Source organism: Tiliqua scincoides, chromosome 2 (genome assembly GCF_035046505.1).
Source record: "Tiliqua scincoides isolate rTilSci1 chromosome 2, rTilSci1.hap2, whole genome shotgun sequence".
NCBI lineage: Eukaryota > Metazoa > Chordata > Lepidosauria > Squamata > Scincidae > Tiliqua > Tiliqua scincoides.
The window spans coordinates 60,344,328-60,362,682 of NC_089822.1; the positions used below are offsets into that span (position 1 = coordinate 60,344,328).

An 18,355-nucleotide genomic window follows, 5' to 3' on the forward strand; every position below is an offset into this window, starting at 1 on the left:
GTGCCATGGCAGCATCATACATAGTATTTTGCTCTTCTAATAATGGAAGCCGATGCATACAGTGGGCCCAGATCATCCATGGGTTCGGAACCTGCAGATTTGACTTACTGCAAGTTCTGAACTTGTAGCTGGAGGGCCTCACCAGACCTCCCAGATGTGACTGGAAGTGCTTTCTGGTCATGTCGGGGAAGTGTTCTGAGGCACAATGAGGTTGCGCACGGCCTCCCCACACCTCAGAATACCTCCCGGACATGACCGAAGTGCCTTCCAGTCAAGTCTGGAGGTTCTCTAAGGAACCCCCTGTAGCTCTCTTTATCAGTGGATTTGGTATCCATGGGGGGGGGGGGGGTTTCTGGAATGCAACCCCTACAGATACTAAAGTTCCACTTACATTTACTCAGAAGTAAGCCCTTCTGAGTTCAATGGAGCTTATTACCAAGTACATGTAGGACTGTAGCCTTAAAGAACTACTAACGTTTTAGAGTTACAAGAGAAATCATACAGCTGGCCCCAACACTGCCTTTTGTCTAATACAGGGTCATACTGAACCAGCTTGAGAGACAGGGAGAGCCAGGGCTAGTTGTTACTGCTACATCAGAACTGTGTTTGCATGAGCACATCATCCCGTTTCTGTTCCTTGCATGCCATTTCCATTCTCCTAATTGCATGGATAGGTAGTTCATCTGAATTGCCTCCTGACACACAATCTGAATACTACTCTAAATAGTATTAAAATCACATCTTGGAGGCAGTTGGGACAACCCCACCATGTGATTAAGAAAATAGGAACAATTGTTGGCCTGGGTGTTGGAAAAGGGGGTTCTGGAGTTCTAGCAAGCAGAACAATCAGCAGAAGATCCTCTTCTTATGGTAAATTCCACCACCCAGCTAGCTTGCTGCTATTGATAAGCATACAGGAGCAGAAGCAGTTGAGGTTCCAAAAGGAAATACGTTACTTAGAGTTTCTCAAAGGCACACATCTTCTGCAGTATCAAAGGCTTCTATCACTTAAGGAACAGGGAAGCTATAGCTGTCCTCTTTGTGCAGAAGTAAGGGGAGGCTCATCAGCAGTGGCTGCAAGGTCAGAGCAAAGCAGCCTGCATGCTTCACCTTCAATGGTCAGGAACAGAGAGAGGGGCAAACATGTGGGAGAAAGGAAGTTGCAAAGGGACACACCTCCTACAGTTACTATAGCGTAGGGGTGACCAAACTTTTTGGCAGGAGGGCCACATCATCTCTCTGACACTGTGTCGGAGGCTGGGAAAAAAGAGTTAATTTACATTTCAAATTAGAATACATTTACATAAATGAATACATTAGAGATGGAACTTATATGAATGAAAGAAGGTCTTGCAATAGCTCATGGCCTATAAAAGGTCTTGCACAAAGCAAGGTCGGCCTTTCCTTTGCTGTCACTGCTGCATCAACAGCCGTGAAACAGCAAAGCAGTGAAGCAAGCCCTCGTCCCATAACTCACACGAGAGGTTGAACAGTTGGCCATCATGCTGAGAGCAGTTGCGTTGGGCCAGCACAGGCTCCAGCAAGTCTCTGGACGGCCAGAGCTCATTTGATACTGGGAGCTCCCGATGGGCCGGATTGGGAGTCCTTGAGGGTTGCAAGTTGCCCCAGGGCTGGGGTTTGGGCACCCCTGCTATAGAGGTCAAGTTAGGGGTCTTAGGTAACAGGACACTAAACCGCTCCCCAGAGTCCTGCAGGTAGCATTGCACTCATATCAGGAAGGAGAGCATACAATCACAATTCAGGGGGGAGGAGGGCCCATTGACAATGAGAGAAGAGAACTACGTTAAACTGACTTTTGATCCTGCTCTATTACTACTAAACCATCTTTCACTCCTGCTTTATTGTTATAGTTCAATTCTGTTAACCAGTGGGCAGCCCAAAAATTTAATTAATAACTAACCTGGCACCAGGGGCTGAACCAGAGGTTTTGACTGGGATCCAACTGCAGGACACTGAAAGATAATATAAAACGGCACACTAGAATATTTATTTATTTATTTATTTATTTATTTATTTATTTATTTATTATTATTATTATTATTATTATTACTATCAACAACAACAACAACAACAACAACAGTATTTATATACCACTTTTTATAGAGAAAAATCAAATACCTAATGGCTCCCTGTCCCAACAGGGCTCACAATCTAAAAAGATGCAAAAGAACACCAGCAGGCAGCCCCTAGAAAAGACACTGCTGGGGTGAGGAGGGCCAGTTACTCTCCCTTTGCTAAAAAGAGGACACCCACTTGAAAAAGTGCCTCTTACCTAGTTAGCAGGGGTTAGCAGAATATGTAATTTAGACAGTGCTTCTCAAACTATCTATGTGGTAGACTGGCATTTTTTTTTTCAAATGTGCCAGAGACTGGTACCATATCTGTGCTATATTATTATTATTGTTGTTTATTTTTTCCCCTGGAAATTCACCTGGAGTTGGCAGCCATTGGCTCATGAATCAGCACAAATCACCTCTGACTAGCACTATTATGTGTGATATATTCAATATAACATTTATCTCTCTGAAACAAGAAAATGTGATACAACAGTGTGAAAAGGTGACCTTTTGTGTTTCTTAAATTTTCTCTTTGATTTTAAATTATGATGTTAGCTGCCTTGAGCACCTTCCTAATGAGAGGAGAAACGGTGGGCTGGAATTGTTAAAAATAAGTGTGTTCTATTAATAATTATATGCTGTGACTATAATCTGTGTATACAAATAATTAATTGCTATGTACTTTTATCTATTTGGAACTTTAAAAAACAACAAACTGAGCGTTGTTGTGTGGATCCAGGTCACACTGTCGAATAAATGTGGATTGAGTGATGATGTAGTAAATGTTCGTATGAGGATTTAATTCTGCTTACCGGTATTGAACACATGCAGTTCATCTACAGCTTTCCCATTCAATGTGCCACCAAAGATGTAAATGTTTTCCCCTACTACAGCTGAACTGTGGTTGAGAGTCTGAGGTGCAAGCCCAGTGGTGGTTGTTTTCTGCCATGTTAAAGAACCTGACAAAAAGAAACCAAAAGTAAAGAAACCAAAAGAAACCAAAAGTAAATTAAAAGCACAATCCTATGGATATTTATTCAGAAGTAAGTCCATTGTGTTCAATGGGGCTTACACCCAAGTAAGTGTGTGTAGGATTGCAACCTGTGGGTTCAACCCTATGGCCACCCTACGCTGTTAGAACTCACATTCTGATAGCACAGGGGCACTTTCCAGCAGCACGAAACTCAGACCAGTGTTTCTGGCTTGTGCTGCAGATGGGCAGTTGTATGGCACAATGAAGCCGTGGCTCCTGAAGCCTCAATTAGCACCAGTAAGTTGGTGGCAGAGGGTGGGGTGCCATGGGTGGGGAAGTGCAGGGGGCATTTCAGGTAGGATTGAAGGAGGGCAGAAGGTAGGAAGGAGGAGGTGGATCTTGGTGGCACCTGCATGCACCAGATATTAACCTTAATCTTTCTCAAGCTGCCCCATTCCTTTTCTCTCTTTAGGCATATTCCAGCAAAATAGCTGAGATATGTCTGAGGAGACCATAGGCAATCAGGCAAACTATTAGGGGTGAGTAAAAATATTACTTATCCAGGGTAAGTAAACATTTTTACTTACCTCTGACTGTCTGATCGTGCTCCCCCCACCTTTGGATAAAGTGCACTTTCTGCCAGTACAGCTGCATCAACACCAATGGTGAGGATAGAATTGGGCAGTAAGAGCCCAATCCTAAGCTCTGCACGCCAGCTTACCGCTGGTGCACACTGTCGCAAGCTCAGTGCCGGGCAGGTACCTGGCTTCCGCCACTCGGCAGTTGCACAGACCGCCGAGCAGTGGCGAGGAAAGCAGGGGCATGGGGGTAGGCTGGAAGAAAGTGCTCCGGGGAGGGGGGAGGCAGGCAGAGGGCAGGGAGAGGGTGGGGAGGAGGCATGATGGGGAGGTGGGTTGAGGGCAGGGGAGGCGTGCCGGGGGGGAATGGGGAGGGAGGGAGGCGGAACCGGTGGAGCAACACTCCACTGGATCCTGAGCCTTCGCTTTGGGTTCGCCGCCCAACACGAAAACTGTTATCATTGTGGGGCTACTCCATTTATCCAGGGGAAGGGGACAAAAGCCTCCTCCCAAGGTGCCGCCCACAGTTGCCTTGGGCATGCAGGATGTGATGGTAGCCATTTTTGGTGCCACCGCAGCCGCGCGCCCCGGCAGCTCAGGATTGGACTTTAAGCCTTTTCTTATTTTTAAAAAGTACAAAAGGGGGGAAAATACACTTGCTCATTCTGTTGGTTTCATTATCCAAACCTAGTTAGGCTACACCACAGAGGATGTGTGTGTGTGTGTGTGTGTGTGTGTGTGTGTGTGTGAGTGAGAGAGAGAGAGAGAGAGAGAGAGAGAGAGAGAGTTTCAAGATCTCAGCATGTCTCAGGAGAATTGCTGCTGTTAAAAGTAGGCTGGTGGATACTTTCCCTCTCAGCACCATTTTCTGACTCTGGCATCCGTTGTGTTTGTATCTATTCCAAATCCCCGAAGAATACAACTTCCATTTTAAAATGACAGGCACTTCTTGGCACAATCATAAAACTGCTCCTTAACTTACCTTTACAAATAGTCTCTGTCATAGAGTTTGCAGTCACGAGCTTGACAAGCTCTGGGATGCATCAAGTTAGGCAACAGGGAAATGTTTAACCTCAGGGTGTATGTGGGTCACCCAGTTCCTTTTTGGGAGGAGGAAGAACAATTATGACTCCTTGTTGTTTCCCCTTCCAGAATTCTGTCCTTATGTTGCCCTTTCTTGGCATGTTATTTCCATTGGCAAAGAGCCACGCAATCATTGCTAGTGACCACCCTAGTCTGCTGATGGAATAACTGTTGTGATACCTTTCTTATTCTGCTGGTAGGGAGAGTTCAAGCTTGCTGCTGCAAAACAGCAAGCTGAAGCCTCTTCCAGCTAGTTGATCTCCTCTAAGGAAGGGTTGCATCCTGTTGCTGGAGCTCTTTACTGGGAGCAAATCCACTGACTGAGAAAGACTCCCCAGTCTGCCTTTTCAAGCCATAGGCTGGAACCTGTCCTAATCAGTGGATCTGCTCCTAGGAATGTGTACAATGCTCCTCTCAATGACAGTTCTCTTTAATGAAGAACTCTCTTTCCTGCAAAAAAAAAAAAAAAAAAAAGGGGGGGGGGGACAACCACCACCACCATCACACTTGGAAAAGGAGCACTAATCAATGGCTCCCTCTGGGATGTGGTGCGAATGGGGCCAGCTGTCCTTGGGACATATCCTAGGAAAAACAGCTGGTGCGAAACACACCTTCTGTCAAGAGCGTGTACATAATAAGAATTTTCTTGGACTGCAACACAGGGTGCAAGTTGCAATAAAAGCAATGTCGTTTGACTTGTCCTTTAACATAGCTCTATGCTGTGAAATCAAACCAGAAAAACCACTGAGAATTTCTCATCTGTTTTTGCCATGAAAGCATTGCATTGTACCTTACACACTTAGTATAAAGGAACATCTTGCAGGTTGTGTTCCAACTTTTCTGTGTGCTGTGCAATAAATATACTTAAGTGTATTGTAATGCTAATCAAACACAGGGCGGTATCAGATGCACGCTTTTTAAAACAACTTGTTATACACACAATGTATTCATCAGGGAGAAGCCCACAGGTAAAAATTACAATTTGAAGCAGTGTGTTGCTGCCCAGTCAAGGAGGCTGTCGGGCAAGGAGATCTGGCACTTTACCAGAAGCTGTTGGGAAGCAGAATGAGAGGCAGGGGCTCCATTAGCATTGTGCGAGTGTGCAACTTTTGAGTGGCTGGAAGTGCCCAGCTGGATGCAGACCATCCTGTTCGCCACCCACATGGGGTGTTGCTAGCCACTGTGCAGCAATACACCTACACAGTGCTGAGTTTACATCTCCCATGCCTCATCTTCTGCTGCAACACATTCTGGCAGGTATTCTGGGTTCTTTGCTCCACACAGTAGCATTATGTCATTGATACTGATCATCTCCAGTTAATTGCCTAATAAGACACAGCTAGTCCAGGAGAGCTGAATCCACACTCCCAACCCTTGAAATGAGAATTCTCTGGATGAATTTTCTGGATAAGCTCCAAAAGGAACCGTAAAGCCCTTCTCTAAACCACCAGCACATATAACAGTATTGTATGCGGAAGACCTTGAGAATGAATATTTGCTTTCTGAGAAGGTAGTCAGCAATAGTCTGGTATTCACTGAAAAACCTTAAAACTATACCCAAAATTAGGGCTGAGGTTGCCCCCAGGCTAAACCTCCAGCATGTTAAAGTGTTTTTCCTCCTGGAACGAATCAGTCTAAAGTGGGATTTAAAATAAGGAGTATTATGAACTGGCATTCAACACAGAGTTAGCTTTTCATTTGGAATGCTCTCAGCAGGAAATCTAACCCGAGAGCCAAATCACCTTTCATGAGCAAAGAGAAGATATATCTAAAAAGATCTGTTTTAAATGAGTGACATTCCTTTCAGTTCTCTAGGTGCCATAGGAAAGCAAACTCCAGAGCTCCATAGCAATAGACCTAATCAAATGGCATTCATTTTTCCTTTATTCAGCCACCATGAAATATATCTGGGCAGAATTAGCTCCAGTTTTTCCATGAACAGAAATAATAAATAACCTTACCAGAGGAAAATCGTAGTTTATGAATTGAAAGTCCAAAATATCCAGTAAGGGTTTTGTTTACATTTTTTTAAAGCTTGTAATTTTAAAATGATTACAGCATTCAACAAAACTGGTCGGGTTTCCCACCCTTCCTCCTGTCTACCGCAACACGGCAGATACATTGCAAAGACAAACTTGCCACTTTACGGATGGGATTGTTGGGCGCTGGAACTGAAACGGTCACTGTCAACCATAAACAATAATAAATTAGAATAATAAATATTTTTATATAACATGAGCAACACCCTTCTATAATTGAAATGAGCCCTTTTGACTTGCCATTAACTAAATGAACTATAAATCCTAGCCAGGCTAATTCTATGTTTTTACTCACCAAGATCAAAGGTAGAGAGTCCTGGAAGGCACCGCTCAGCATTCTTGCTTGAACAACCTCCAAATAAATATATCTTGCCTTTTACTACACTATAAAGCAAAGTTGAAATTTCACAATCAGTCATAAAACATCTCCCCCATGGTGTACAGAATGCTGTGCTGAAAATACACACTAATTCATAATGGGCATTGTTGAATTCTTTTATCCTTCTGCCCTGCAATTGTATCTATAATCTCACTTCTCATTGATTTTTACTTCTGACCAGTGCACAACTAGCAACTGAACAGCTGCTGGCCTCATGTTTAGACCTGGAAATGGGCTAACTCAGTGTTAGGATTCATAAACTGAACGTTCTGCTGAAAACAGCTATGAAAAACAAAAAACTGATAGTTTCAGTTGGGAAACAGATGAATGGCAGAACATAATGGTACGTGCAGTGCAATCCTATCTTGCACTGGAACCGGCAGGCCAGGAGGCTTGCGCTGTATCCAGTGTGAGATAGGGCACTAAAGTGGCTCAGCCAGAGGTAAGGGGAAATTCTTCCCCTTACCCCCAGGTAAGCCACTGCAGCTCCTATGGGTCTTCTTGTTACGTGAAAATCTCCTTTTTCCTTTTAAGTTGTGATTTTTATGTCTGGTTATGTATTATGGACAAAAACTCATGCAGGTCAAACCTCAAAATACAGGACACCCTTCCCCCAGTACACTTTTCCAAAACCCTGGTAAAAGTCACAAGTTTACACAACCTCTAGCAATGTAAAAATGCCTCCTGATCCAATCACTGTTATGCAAAACAAGCATGCACCTCCGGAGGAAGAAGTCTATTGTTCTATTGTTGTAGCTTTATCACTCTTAAGCACCTTATGCAAACTGCCTCCCCCCCCCCAGGAGGTCAGCCATGGCTGATAGCTGAGCCTCCAGTTTCTCTTGCTTGCTCCATGTGTCCTATTGTGTGTGGTGAGCATGCGCATCCAGATCAGCTCTAGGACACATCCCAGTCATTCTAGGTCAGCCACAACCCTTTAAGAGAAAGCTCTGGCCACATGGTCTCTCTCTCTGGCTGCCCTCCAAGGCACAGGTCCTGCATAGGACTCTTTCCCCCCCCCCCAACTGCTTCTCAGGACAGGTAACTATATCTTTTGTCTGGAACTCTCTCCCTTCTATCCTACCTATTTCTCCCCATCTTAGTTAGCAACTGGGTTATGCAGACCAGGGACCCCTAAAATCCTTCCCTACAACCTATCCTTTTCTGATTCCTTCTCGGATGCACCAAATACACGGCACATGCAACCACCATAAAGCTAGGTACACAGGATCCAAGTACTAGGAACCAAGAAACATATACTTACCATTTTCCATGTGCATTATGTTTACCTGTGTGTTTTTTGTAATAAAAATATAATCGTTGATTGAAAGTTATCTTTCTCCCAGTCTCCTCTTTAAGCTACAAGGGATTATCTCTGCATTACGCTGTTTTGTTATCTAGCCTGCAATCCTGAAGTTTCCAAAAGGGTAATAGAATAATTCCCCTTAAAACATAACAGCCCTTTTTGGTTACATTCTTGGACTTGCACCACCTCCTAAGGTGGCACAAGTCTGAGGAGAGCGGAGCAGCTTGCCGTCACTCTGTGCTGCTCGGGAATGGGATCTGGCATAACAGCTGGATCTCAGCCCTGCCTCCCGCTCCCTGCCCACCTTCCTCTGGGACTGCCTTGCTTCCACCCTGCCCTGCCCTGGAACTCCTCCCTCCTGCCTCCTCCCCACCCACCCCAGAGCGTTGCGTCAGCTGAGCTCCGTCGATGCAAGGCTCGCTCCACAAGCTGCCACAGAGGCTGGATGCAGCCTCTGTTCTCCAGTGCACCTCCATGCACTGGCGTGGCTTGCTCCCGAGGAGGCGCAAACATGCTTTACACAAGGCTGACACGAGGTTAGGATTGCACCCTTAGTGTTGTAGTGACTGCTGGCTTATGCCATGATGATGTTTGAGCTTGATTTGACAGGTGCTGCTGCTGCCAATTCTGCTGCCCTCCTGGGCTTCTTCTTCCCTCCTTCCTGTTTCCATCACAGTCCTGTTCCACCCTCCTCCTACTCCGTTCACCCCCCCCATCTTCCTCCAACTCCATGTGTGGGGCTACTTGTGGCGGATGTCTGTGAGTCAGCCAACGTGCAGGAGGCTGCTGTGGCGTCCCTGCCAGTGAACATGCAGCATAGCTCAGCAATGACAGCCATGTGACATTGTGACATTTGTGACAGCCATGAAGCAGCCTCTTTTGGCGTAACACTATTTATGCCGGTGGGGGAGAGAGTTAGGATCAGGCCATAAATCACTGGTGCAGGTCTGAGTAATGGAAGCTTAACCCTGCACAAGAGAACAAATGTTCCCTTTCCCTGAAAAGACCTCCATGACTATCCCTCCCTGCAAGATGCAGCATGTACTCCAGTGGCTCAGCTGCATTGGCGGGGAAGTGGGTGGGATTGGGCTGTTAGGCTGCATACTTATGTACTTACCTGAGAATAAGCTTAATGTAATGAGAATGAACTTAATGTGACATATTTTTGAATAGACACACATAAGATTGAAGTATTAGCAAACAATGAGTGTGAGAGTGGGGAATGTGACCATGGATGAATGGAGTACCTTTAAAATCATTTGACCATTGGACACAATGAAAGATATAGTTAAATAAACAATGTAGTTAGTAATATAAACTTGCACATTTCTTTAAAGGAAAAAATATGACTGTTGTTGGGCTTGATGACATTGGGGGAGGAAGCATGAAATGCCCCATGTGGCTTTGACAGCTGTCAGCTCACAAATGTTTGTAGAACTCTACACATTTTTGCTAGTGCCATGCTAAAGTTGGCAGAGAAATGTATCTGAGTTTGAAATAAAAATTAAAGAGACTCCTTTCTTGTATTCCAAATCTAACAGGAAGAACCACAAAATATGAATATATCCAAAAGTGATAAATCTCTCCAGGGTGTCAAAAATTTTTTTCTGATAATGTAACATTTTAAAAACTGTAAAAGCAAAAACGTTACAGGTGGAACCTCAGTATCCACTGATTTGGCATCCACTGATTTGACTCAGCCCTGATACTGGGGTCCACCTTGTAACAAGAAAAAAAAGCACCAAATCCAATTTCCCACCTTCATGCAGTTAAATTGCACTGGTTGCAAGCTTCTCAGGGTTAAAGATAGCTTTAAAGACCCACTCCACCATATTTGCCCCAGAACGTATTAGTATAGACGCTATACCGCATTCAGCCACTAGATGGGGTGAATAATTCCATTAGATTCCATTATTCACCCCATGTAGTGGCTGAATAAGGTATACTGTCTATACCAATGCATTCTGGGGGCGACAGTGGAGGAGCAAGAAACCTGCAAGTGGGTCTTTAAAGCTATTTTTCCACTGACTTGGTATCCACTGATTTTTTTTTTAATCCACTGGAGATTCTGGAATAGAACACCAGTGGATAACGAGGCACAACCTGTATATTGTATCTGTTTGTAAATGGACTTTGTATAGAGAAGTGGGGAGATGGGAGGAAAGCTTCAGTTTTCTTTGGAGAAATAAGCCATGTTCAATGCATTTGATTATCAACAACTTCATTCAAGTGCAAATCCAAAGACACTGGTGATTGTGCCATTCAAATAGTTTAATTTGCTTAATATCCAAATGTCAGTTTTCATAACTTAGAACCTGAAGGTTAATCATGAACTAATCAAGAAGGGTGGCTTACCTCCTCTCCACTAATACACCTATAGATACTGATAAACTGTAAAGTGTTGTGGCTGCTGTGCTGTGGCAAAAGCTCATAGAACCTGGCTTGAAGATCACAAGAAGATGACCATTGATCGATTCATCTATAATAGCTCAGTGTTATCTGTTTTGACTGGAAGCAGCTCTCCAGGTTTTCAAACAGCTCTGCCTGGAGATGCCAAGGATTGAAGCTGGGACCCTCTGCATGACTGATGCCCCTGCTTTCATTGCCCCTGCTACAATGCCACTACTCTCCTTGGGGCGGAACAGCCCAGTTGTTTCGTAGAAGTGCCACTGTGTCACTCTCAAGGAGGCCAACTAGCTTTATGACTGAGGTGCTACAAGGCTCAGTGCTAAAACCCATGAGACTTTTCTTAGATGAAACTGATAGCTCTTCTCAAGATGGATTTGCATATGACTTACAGGTGGGGCCTCAGTATCCATGGGTGATCTGTTCTCCGATCTCCCACAGATACCGAAAATTGCAGATAATCAAATCTCCAATTTTAGGCCCCCTAAGCCCTCTGAAGGGGACTTTCTGAAGTCCACAAAAGCCCTCCGGAGTAACATTTTTATGTCATACAAGGGTTGTCCTGGACCTCAGAATGCCTTATATGGCATAAAAATGTCACTTCTGGTTTCCCTTGAGAAACCAGAAGTTGCATTTTTCAGCCTGAAACAGCCATTCTGAAGCCTGAAGAGGCAGTGGGCAGATGCATGCTGCATCTTTGGGCTTCCGAAAGTCCTCCGGAGGTGAATCAACTGCAGCTCCAGTTGCCTCCGGAGAGCTCTGGTGGGCCCAAGACTGGCTCAACAAGGACCCGTGTTGAGCCAGATCTGTGGATACAATCCACAATGTGGAGGCCCAACCTGTATGTTAAAAAAGTGGATGTTCAAGTGCAGTCACAGATGTTGCTTCTTTCCTAAGAACTCTTTGGTTACAACTGTATTCAGATGACATATTCAGGCAATATAAACAAATGGGCAATGCAGGAAAATATCCTGGATTTCATTGTGAATCCAACCCAGGTTTATATAAAGCTTCTCCTGTTTCCTCCTCAGCTTTCTTCTCTAGAAAGAGCCAATAAGTGCTTTTGTGTGAGAAAGCCTTAATTATAATTGATGCTGTGAAGAGGCTTCAGAACCTCATTCTTTTAAGGCTTTTTCTTTTTCTTTGGCGTTTTTGACCTAGGATAACTAATGTGGTCTCCATATGAGCAATCCCTGTGTGCAAAAGCATGGAAGGCAGCAGCATAAATCAGCAGCAGTGTAGAGCAAGCTTGCAAAGATTCCAGTGATTAACATATGGGATCAGTTAAATATGCACACTATGGGGGAGCTCAATGAGCTGATGTTTGCTGCCTAGATGGGCAGCAAATGGCTGCAGCTTCCTTTCCTCTGAATCTGTAGGACTGTTAGTTTCATTTTACTCCTCTGAGCCACCAAATGGTGAACTTGATCCTCTGCATGTTTCCTGAATTCAGTGGAAATGACTCCCAAGTAAGTGCCCATAGGATTGCAGCCTAGTTTTAAAAATAACCATCCCTCACACAAGGCTAAACTCCTTCAGGGAATGACAAGCACAAGGGAATGACACTCAGACCAAAGATCAGCAAGCCGGCAAGTTGACATATACAAGGTTTTTGTTTTTTTTAAGCCAATCACATAAGAGCTTGCCTTCTGGAAACAGCAGACAGCAGCAGATTTCCGTAGACAGAAGGGAAGAAAATGGTCTGACTGCATCATTAGGAAAACAAATATCCTAATTCAGCCACAAACTCCTTTCCTTCCAGTTAAACACGAGCAGGTTTCATAAGATGGAAGCTGGAGCTGCTCCTGACAACTGGTTGAAGGGACACCTTTTATGTAGTGGCTCTCTTATATTTGGAAGGGGGAGAGTAACTGCCCCTATTGCTCCTACAATATCATCTTTTTCATTTCCTGTTTGTTTCTTCCTTGTGTCTTTTTTGAGCTCTGTTTATTAGAAGGGAAAGGCTATACGGCCAGAGGGCAATGGTTCTTTTTGGATTTGGAAGCAATAAGCACATCAGTAAGTACTGCAAATGTTCTTTATTGATTATGCATAAACAGCATCAACAATCCCAAGAAAGCAAACAGGACAGAACACATGCTTACGCAACTTGGGATGATGGGGGCACCAACTCAGCAATTTGCGACTTCTACAGCCATGGTATGCAGCATCCCTGCAGAAAGCCTACACAGATGGTTACTTATAAGGGGTTCGGGGTTTTCTTATATATGCCTACTATGCCTAATTATATTCATATACACAGTGCTTTTTTTGTAAATAAAAAGGTGCAGGAACTCACAACTTGTTAATTAATTAATTTATTTATTTTTAAACCATTTTTTATTGGAGAAATAAAATATTTTTTATGTGCTTCCACCCTAAAGATGAACTTACTTCTGAGTAGACATGCATAGGATTGGGCTGTCAGTCTCCACATCCCCTTCCCCCTAGCTTCTTTTTCTACACACGGGAAAAATACTGTACAGGTGCACTTGTAGCGTGTAGTATGTAGTGTGGCACTACTTCGAGGAGAGGAAGCAGTGAATGGATTCTGAAAAATGGCTTGCATGAGTTCCATGTAGTAAAATTACTCTAAGCAACTGTGGGAGTAAGAACAAAAAAAGAATTCTTACACGAGAGGGGTCCTTAGGTACATATAGAAACAGCTACGTTTGCAAACAAGCGATTAAATATGGTTTAATTCAGGTATCAGAATACTCTGTGTCTTTGGGAAGGTGCTTGGCATGCAACTGTATGTTCTCTGCTGCCCTGAGCAGCTGCTGTGCATTGCTGGAGAGGAGCTGCAAACAATGGCTGGTGGAGGGCATGCTTGTGGGGGAAGGATGAGGAGGATCTCTGGCCGCCCTGGGTCCCTTTGGGGAGAAGGGCAGGATAAAAATAAAGTTTATTATTATTATCTCTGGCAAGGCTGGACAGCATGTTGTACACATGTAGAATCCCTTTTCACCTGCCCTTAGCATGTGAAAATGGGTGCAGATATTTATCTCTGCCAGGATTAAGAGCCCAATCCTAGGTATGTCTACACTGAAGTAAGTCTTGTTCTAGTCAATGGAGCTTACTCCCAGGAAAGTGCCTAGGATTGCAGCCTAAGAGCCCAATCCTATGCATGTCTACTCAAAAGTCCACTTTAGTGAATGGGGCTTACTGTGGATAGGATGGCAGCCTTAGAGTCCAATCCTGTGCCTGTCTACTCAGAAGTAAGTTCCATTATAGTGAATGGGGCTTACTGTGGATAGGATGGCAGCCTCAGGGCCCAATCCTGCGCCTGTCTCCTCAGAAGTCAGTCCCACTAGAGGTAGTGGGGCTTCCTCCCAGGAAAGTGTGGAGAGGACTGCAGCCACAGAGCCCTTCCTCTGCCTGTCTACTCAGGCTGTAAGGCTATGACACTTTCCTGGGAGTAAGCCCCATTGAATACAGTGGAACTTACTTCTGAGTAGACATGCTTGGGCTCTTGGGCTGCAAGGCTATCCACCCTTTCCCAGGAGCAAGCCCCATTGAGCACAATGAGACATACTTCTGAGTAGACATGCCTAGGCTTGTGCTGCAGATTGGCATGGGGCTGCACCAGCCAGTTTCCTTCTCCTCCTCCTCCGCCGCCAAGCCAGTGCCTAGGCGTTCCGTGGGTGCTGCAGCCTGTCTCTCTGGCTGGCTGGCTGGCTGTTTGTCCTCCTCCTCGGCGTCGGCACGTGTCCCCCACGCCCTCCACCGGCTTGGAAGCTGCTCTGGGAAGCAGAGCGTGGGGGGAGGGGAGGCGGGCTGGGCTTAGGCGAGAGCTTGGAGATGGGGGCAGGAGGGGGTCGTTGTGCGGTCAGGCAGGGGTCAGGTGCCCGCCCATCCTGCACCCCCCAGCACCCACCCAGCGAATGCCTCTATTTTGCTCCCCCCCGGAATGCCTCCAAAGGGGAGGGGCCCCTGCAAAAAGGTGCCGGAACTCCGTCCCCCCGCGTTCCTAGAAAAAAAGCCCTGCATATACATCTTAGCCCAGTGTTTCCTGCAAGCTGCATGGCTGTGTGGCCACAGGGCTCAGTAACCCAAAAGTTTAGCAATGATAAATAATCACTGCATGTGATCACTGAGTGTCCAGGGATGGCACTATGATACGGTCATGATGCTGTGCACTAGAAGAAGGGGTCTACGCACTGGTACAGACCCCTAGGAGGGAATATAGCTTATATTCCCATTAATTAATAAGACGATAAACATCAAACAACCTGAGCCCTTCAGTTGCAGGTGTTGGACCATGAAGTACTGCCCAATGCTTTCCGAGGTGAGATGAGCAGGGGCAGGAAGAAGACTCAATAAACCATGTGTAAAAGGGGTAAGAAATAAGTATCCTATTCTTATGCCTTAATTGGACATATCTTCTAACAGTGCTCTTCAGAAACTTGTTCCAAGCACCAGAAATATACCTGGTGCTACAGCAGGCTTTCAACCGTTAAAGGGACCTAGAGGGTCCAAAGGGGTCTGTGTACATCAAAAACTCCTCAAGATGAAATGTCATCCATGATTTCTCACTACAAAGGTAGGAATAAATCATTTATAGCCAAATCCTATTTAGGGCCAGCTCAGAGCATGCAGCGACACCAACGCAGTGTGTGCTGCATGCTAGGGCCCAACTGGGGACCAGGCAACCTGGGACAGTTACATAAAGAAACTTTTTAATTACCTCTCCATAGGCCTAGTCCCCAGTGGGTTCCCTCAGACCTACACCAGCTCTTTTGCTGGCGTAAGTCTGAAGAACCTCTGGGGGCAGGTCTGGGTCAGGAAGGGAGATCTAGCATGTGCAGTTGCCACCGAGATCCATCCTATCCCTGAATTGCCCCCAGCCTAACTTGCTCCCTGCCCTCATTCACTCCAATCATCCCCACTGCCAATTTATCAGTGACAGTGGAAATTCTGTGGCATCAGCCATCTATATTCATCATATCCCACGAATAGGATTGGACTACTGCATAAGTAAATAATTCACCAAGGTTCACAATCTAAAAACAAAATTTAGGGTGCAATCCTAACCCCTTATGTCAGTGCTTTCCAGCACTGGCATAGCGGTGCCAATTGGACATGTGCTGCATCCTGCAGTTGGGTATCACTCATGGAGGCCTCCTCAAAGTAAGGGAATGTTTGTTCCCTTCCCTCAGAGCTGCATTGCCTGTATGTCAGTTACTTATGCAGCAGTCCAATCCTAATAGTGGGATATGATGGCGGATTGATGTCACATGGTCTGCTGGCATGGCAGGTACTCCACAGAATTGCTGCCAGCACAAATTCTGGAAGACCACACATGGGCGACAGCAGCTCACAGAATTTCCACTGTCCCTGCCAAATTGGCATTTAATTTTGTTTTCAGATTGTGAACCCATTTGGGACTAGGTACCATTTTGCTATACAAAGACATGTGGAAAAGTGCTATATATTCTTAATAATAGTAAGAACAATAGAAATAATAAAGATACGAGAGAGAGAGAGAGAGAGAGAGAGAGAGAGAGAGAGAGAGAGAGAGAGAGAGAGAGAGAAACAAGCATATTTGATAATATCTAAAAGGGATCCACCAGGAAAGCATGGTGACAGGATCAAGAGAATAAAAGCAATAACACCAAACCAAGTCAAAACAAGATAAGGATGACACTATCAGCAATTCAGAGCTGTAAAGCTATTGTAAAACCAGGGCTAAAATCAGAGCTATTGTAAAACCAATAGCAAGAAATCACTCAGAAGGGGCAATAGGCAAGTAAAGCACACAGTAAGCAGCAAAAAACAGACCAGGAGTTAAGACAGGCAAGAAGGCAGGTGCCAAATTGGACAGAAGGAAGGATGAGGCACAGCAGGTGAGGGCAGGCCTAACTTGGGTACAGGGACAGGGGAAAGAATCAGTGCCAGAGAATGAACTTACAAAGCACCTAGATAGAACCAAACAAGTTGATCATTCTTGAAAAGACTGAAAAATGACCTGAAAGTGAATTGTGATGTACAGTCTGAGTAATCGATGACCATTAAATAAAAATAAAAAGCAAAACTCTATTGCTTGCAGACACACTACTGTAACTGGGCAATTACGTGTATCTCCTTGATGTAGGAACCTTGTCCTATGATTAGATGACCTTCATACGGAGATCCTCTTAATGCTCAGAAATGGAGCTGCTTGGGAAGGTTCAGCTACAAATAGAATAGTTGGTTCCAGTGTTGCGTTACAGTTAAATAGTGATGAAATATTTGCACCCCAAACAGAAACTAACAGCCCAATTCTATTCTCTCCCCCCCCCCATTAGTGCAGACATGCCAAAAATGAGCTTGCTGTATCCAACAGGGCAGGGGAGGTGGAGCAGGTGGCTTCAGAGGGGAAAGGAGATTTAAATCCCTTTACCATTCCGCAAGTCTCTTGCTCCACAATGGGTCTCCTTGGATCTGTGGCAGCTCTTCAGATGGCTCACAACTGAAGAAAGGGGGTGGGGAGGTTGCCAAAAGGGAGAATAGGAACCACTGTCAGATCACCCCTCCTGCAGCCTTCCTGCTCTCCATTCCGCCTCCCTTGCTGCCCTCACTACACTTGCTGCCCTCCCTCACCCCCTCCTTGTCCCCAATGCTCTACCTGCCTCAGCATGTTCCTCCATGCTGAGGAGGAGTACGCTCCTCCAGCAGTCACAGGAAGGCTCTGGCCTTTCCGCCAACGTGCCTGCAGCTTGCTATTCTGCATGCTGCCAGAGCATCCTTTATGGCTGCTTTACAGCAGTCCTCACCAGCAGACTGTGTGTTTCGCTGGTGGCTGGGCCCAATAGGATTGGGCTGTTATTTACTTAGAAACAAGTCCCATTAATTTTGGTGGAATCTATTTCCACATCAATGCATGCAGGTAGCATGACAAACCAGGACAGAGTTTCTTCTCTCACTACTATATTGCAGTGGATCCCAAAGGATCTCCTCTATGGAGAATTCGTGCAAGGAAAGCGCCCTACAGGTAGACCACAGCTGCGATACAAGGACATCTGCAAGAGGGATCTGAAGGCCTTAAGAGTGGACCTCAACAAGTGGGAAACCCTGGCCTCTGAGCGGCCCGCTTGGAGGCAGGCTGTGCAACATGGCCTTTCCCAGTTTGAAGAGACACTTGGCCAACAGTCTGAGGCTAAGAGGCAAAGAAGGAAGGCCCATAGCCAGGGAGACAGGCCAGGGACAGACTGCACTTGCTCCCAGTGTGGAAGGGATTGTCACTCCCGAATCGGCCTTTTCAGCCACACTAGACGCTGTTCCAGAATCACCTTTCAGAGCGCGATACCATAGTCTTTCGAGACTGAAGGTTGCCAACTACTACTGTATAAAAATAATAGCAAATACCAAAACAGATTTATTTTACTGATTTACTTACTTACCAAAGTGTATGCCCTTGTCTTGGACAAGGAATATGACCATTCTGTGGTATCCTTTCCCAGGTAAAATCAGTAGAAGTAACTGAAACAAAGTAAATTTTTGAGGTAATCAGTATCTTTAAATATAGAGATGA

At 45.2% G+C, this 18,355-nt stretch overlaps 1 protein-coding gene across 2 annotated transcripts in view; it reads right to left on the reverse strand.

The window, feature by feature from the left end:
- Nucleotides 1–4,695, reverse strand: part of LOC136641654 (uncharacterized) — a 46,664-nt gene extending 41,969 nt beyond the window's left edge. For both annotated transcript variants that reach the window (XM_066617634.1, XM_066617633.1), the window contains exons 1-3: nt 4,612–4,695; nt 2,891–3,037; nt 1,922–1,973 (exon numbers count right to left, since the gene is read on the reverse strand). In XM_066617634.1, coding sequence (XP_066473731.1) covers nt 1,922–1,973; nt 2,891–3,037; nt 4,612–4,633 — 221 coding nt within the window. In that variant the 5' untranslated portion in view covers nt 4,634–4,695. The remainder of the gene's footprint in view (nt 1–1,921; nt 1,974–2,890; nt 3,038–4,611) is intronic.
- Between the last annotated feature and the right edge of the window lie 13,660 nt (nt 4,696–18,355).